The sequence below is a fragment of the Physeter macrocephalus genome, unplaced genomic scaffold (assembly GCF_002837175.3).
Source record: "Physeter macrocephalus isolate SW-GA unplaced genomic scaffold, ASM283717v5 random_3941, whole genome shotgun sequence".
In the NCBI taxonomy this organism is placed as follows: Eukaryota; Metazoa; Chordata; class Mammalia; order Artiodactyla; family Physeteridae; genus Physeter; species Physeter macrocephalus.
The window spans coordinates 5581-7855 of NW_021149227.1; the positions used below are offsets into that span (position 1 = coordinate 5581).

General features: G+C 47.0%; 1 protein-coding gene across 1 annotated transcript in view; it reads right to left on the minus strand.

The window, feature by feature from the left end:
* LOC112062734 (transcription factor-like 5 protein) overlaps positions 1 to 2270 on the minus strand; it is a gene marked incomplete at its 5' end in the record, with an annotated part of 7674 nt that extends 5404 nt beyond the window's left edge. Inside the window, 3 exons of the mRNA XM_028487595.2 lie at positions 467 to 629; positions 915 to 1101; positions 2113 to 2270. Coding sequence (XP_028343396.1) covers positions 467 to 629; positions 915 to 1101; positions 2113 to 2270 — 508 coding nt within the window. The remainder of the gene's footprint in view (positions 1 to 466; positions 630 to 914; positions 1102 to 2112) is intronic.
* Positions 2271 to 2275: the final 5 nt, after the last annotated feature.

A 2275-nucleotide genomic window follows, 5' to 3' on the forward strand; every position in this document is an offset into this window, starting at 1 on the left:
AAAAAAAAAAAAAAAAAAAAAAAAAAGACCTAGAGAGGAATTCACAAGTATTGGTAATATTTTGGTTCTTCAGCTGAGTAGTCAGAACAGGGTCTATTTTAATATTAACCTTTATACCTTACAAACGTGAACGTATACTTTTGCGAACAATGGAAAATTAATCACTGGCGTGGGAGAAAGAAGGAGAGTTCCATCCCTACCCTGTCTTTATCAGTTCTTGAAAAGCTGAGTGTAAGCTGTGTTATTGTTGGATAACTCGAAAAAGAATGTTTTCCAGGAAAAACGGATTGAGGGTTAACGTCAGGGGTAAGCAAAGTTTGCCTTCAGAAGTTTCCTTATTTCTAAAACTTTCTGTATCACCTTATGGCCTCTTGCTCCCAGCTCAATCCTTTGCCCATCTGCAGATCGTCCCCTAAAGCTCTGAGTGGATTTCAGACTCCTGCCTCGCTCATCAAGTATGAATTACCTCCTACTTTAATCCAAACCTGCTCAGGCAAAGCTTTGTTTCTACCACCCAAAGTCTGTTTAGTGGATTCAATTTCTTGCTGATAACAGAAAGAAAATTCCCTGGGCAATCCAATATCCTGATGCTTGGTAGCTTCAAGTACAGAACATGAGTTACTAGAACTCTGGGAAAAAATGAAGCAACAGGAACTTTATCAACAGGTGACAATCTCCTCTCTACGCACAAATAAAATGTACTTTAATAGAAGTAACGTCAAAGCTATTCACATGAACTTGAAGAACTTTAGGTGCACTAAGGATTTTTAAATATCCCCGAACCACGTAAATACTCTCGATTTTAAAAAGTTATTGAGCTCAATGAAAGAAAAAAAAAATCCTTGGGACCTAACTAAAATACAATTTATCCATTTACTACAAAAGTGCACAGCTTCGCAAATCATTTTCCCTACCTGTGTTTGTGAAAGACGAGAATTTCCACGAGTAGAGCAACTACTGGCAGTAAGCAGAGGGTATGTCAACTGCAGAGCAGTCGTTGCAGAAGCAGTTTTATTTTTCACTAATGTCGTACATTTGTTTCGTTGCTGATGAAGAGGAACATTCATTAATTCCGATGGATGGCGAATAAGAGTTACCAAACTGCCAAGACAAAAGAAACCCAGAAACACATGAAGAGTATGTGGCAGGTAAGTTTCCTGAAACACCACAATCACTATCACACTCTAATGGCTAACATTTGATTTCTAGATAGGAACTCAAATCTGTTACCATGAATGCCCCCCACCATGGAAATCTCTACAAAACAATTATCAGCTAGTGTTGTAGGGGACAAGTTCAAACTTTCTTCCTCCCATTGGAAGGTGTGGCCGCGTGTCATCTTTTAGTTACACCTCCCTTCCCATCACACTTCTGACACCAATCTCTGTTATTTGGGCCATCCTCCAAAATCTGACGACTATGGGCAAAATGGGGGAAACTACAGGGTGGGGACAGACAGAAAGCTGAGGAGACACCCTAGCAGACAGGCTACTCCTCTCCGATAGGTGTTGCTGCGAGATCACTTACGGGCTGGCAGTCTGGCTGAAGGATGAAGCTGCATTTTACACTCAAAGCCTCACAACATGACGTCTTTCCTCCCAGGGGATGCATCTGTGCAAGATGAGGTCAGCCTCAACCTGAGTCAACAGAGGGGGAAGCAGAGGTCTCTCCTGACATTTAGGTGGGTGATTTGGGGGCAAAACCTTTGTTCCTCAGGAACATGTGTGCACTTATCTCAACTCATCTCTCTTCCACATGCAGACGCAGAGGGCACACCGCAAAGGTAATGCTGCAGGCTGTGTACTTAATATCTGCTTGCTGTGCTTGCACAGAGCACACAAACTTTCAGCTCAGCCTCCAGACCCACTGAGGTCTGCTCCCTGTTAAGATGCAAGCTGCAGTGAGGCCGCTGGCCTCTGCAGAGAACCCTGGTCTACACCCAGGACGAGGCTGGTGCTTCCCTGCACAGGACCCCGGTCTACACCCGGACCCAGGCTGGTGCCTCTCTGCAGAGGACCCTAGTTACACCCGAACCCAGGCTGGTGGCCTCTGCAGAGGACCCTGGTCTACACCCTGACCCAGACGGGCCCGCTCCCTGGGGGATGCACCCACTTGTTGAGCGCCATGCCGGGCTCGGGGGGATCCGCGCCGCGCGGGGCTGGCGGGGGCTCGGCTGGGATGCTATTGAAGCGGTCCTCCAGGCGGACGCGCACGGCCGACTTGGCCCGCGTCTCGGGCGCGCCCTCCACGTTCTCCTTGCCGGCGCCGTCGGGCG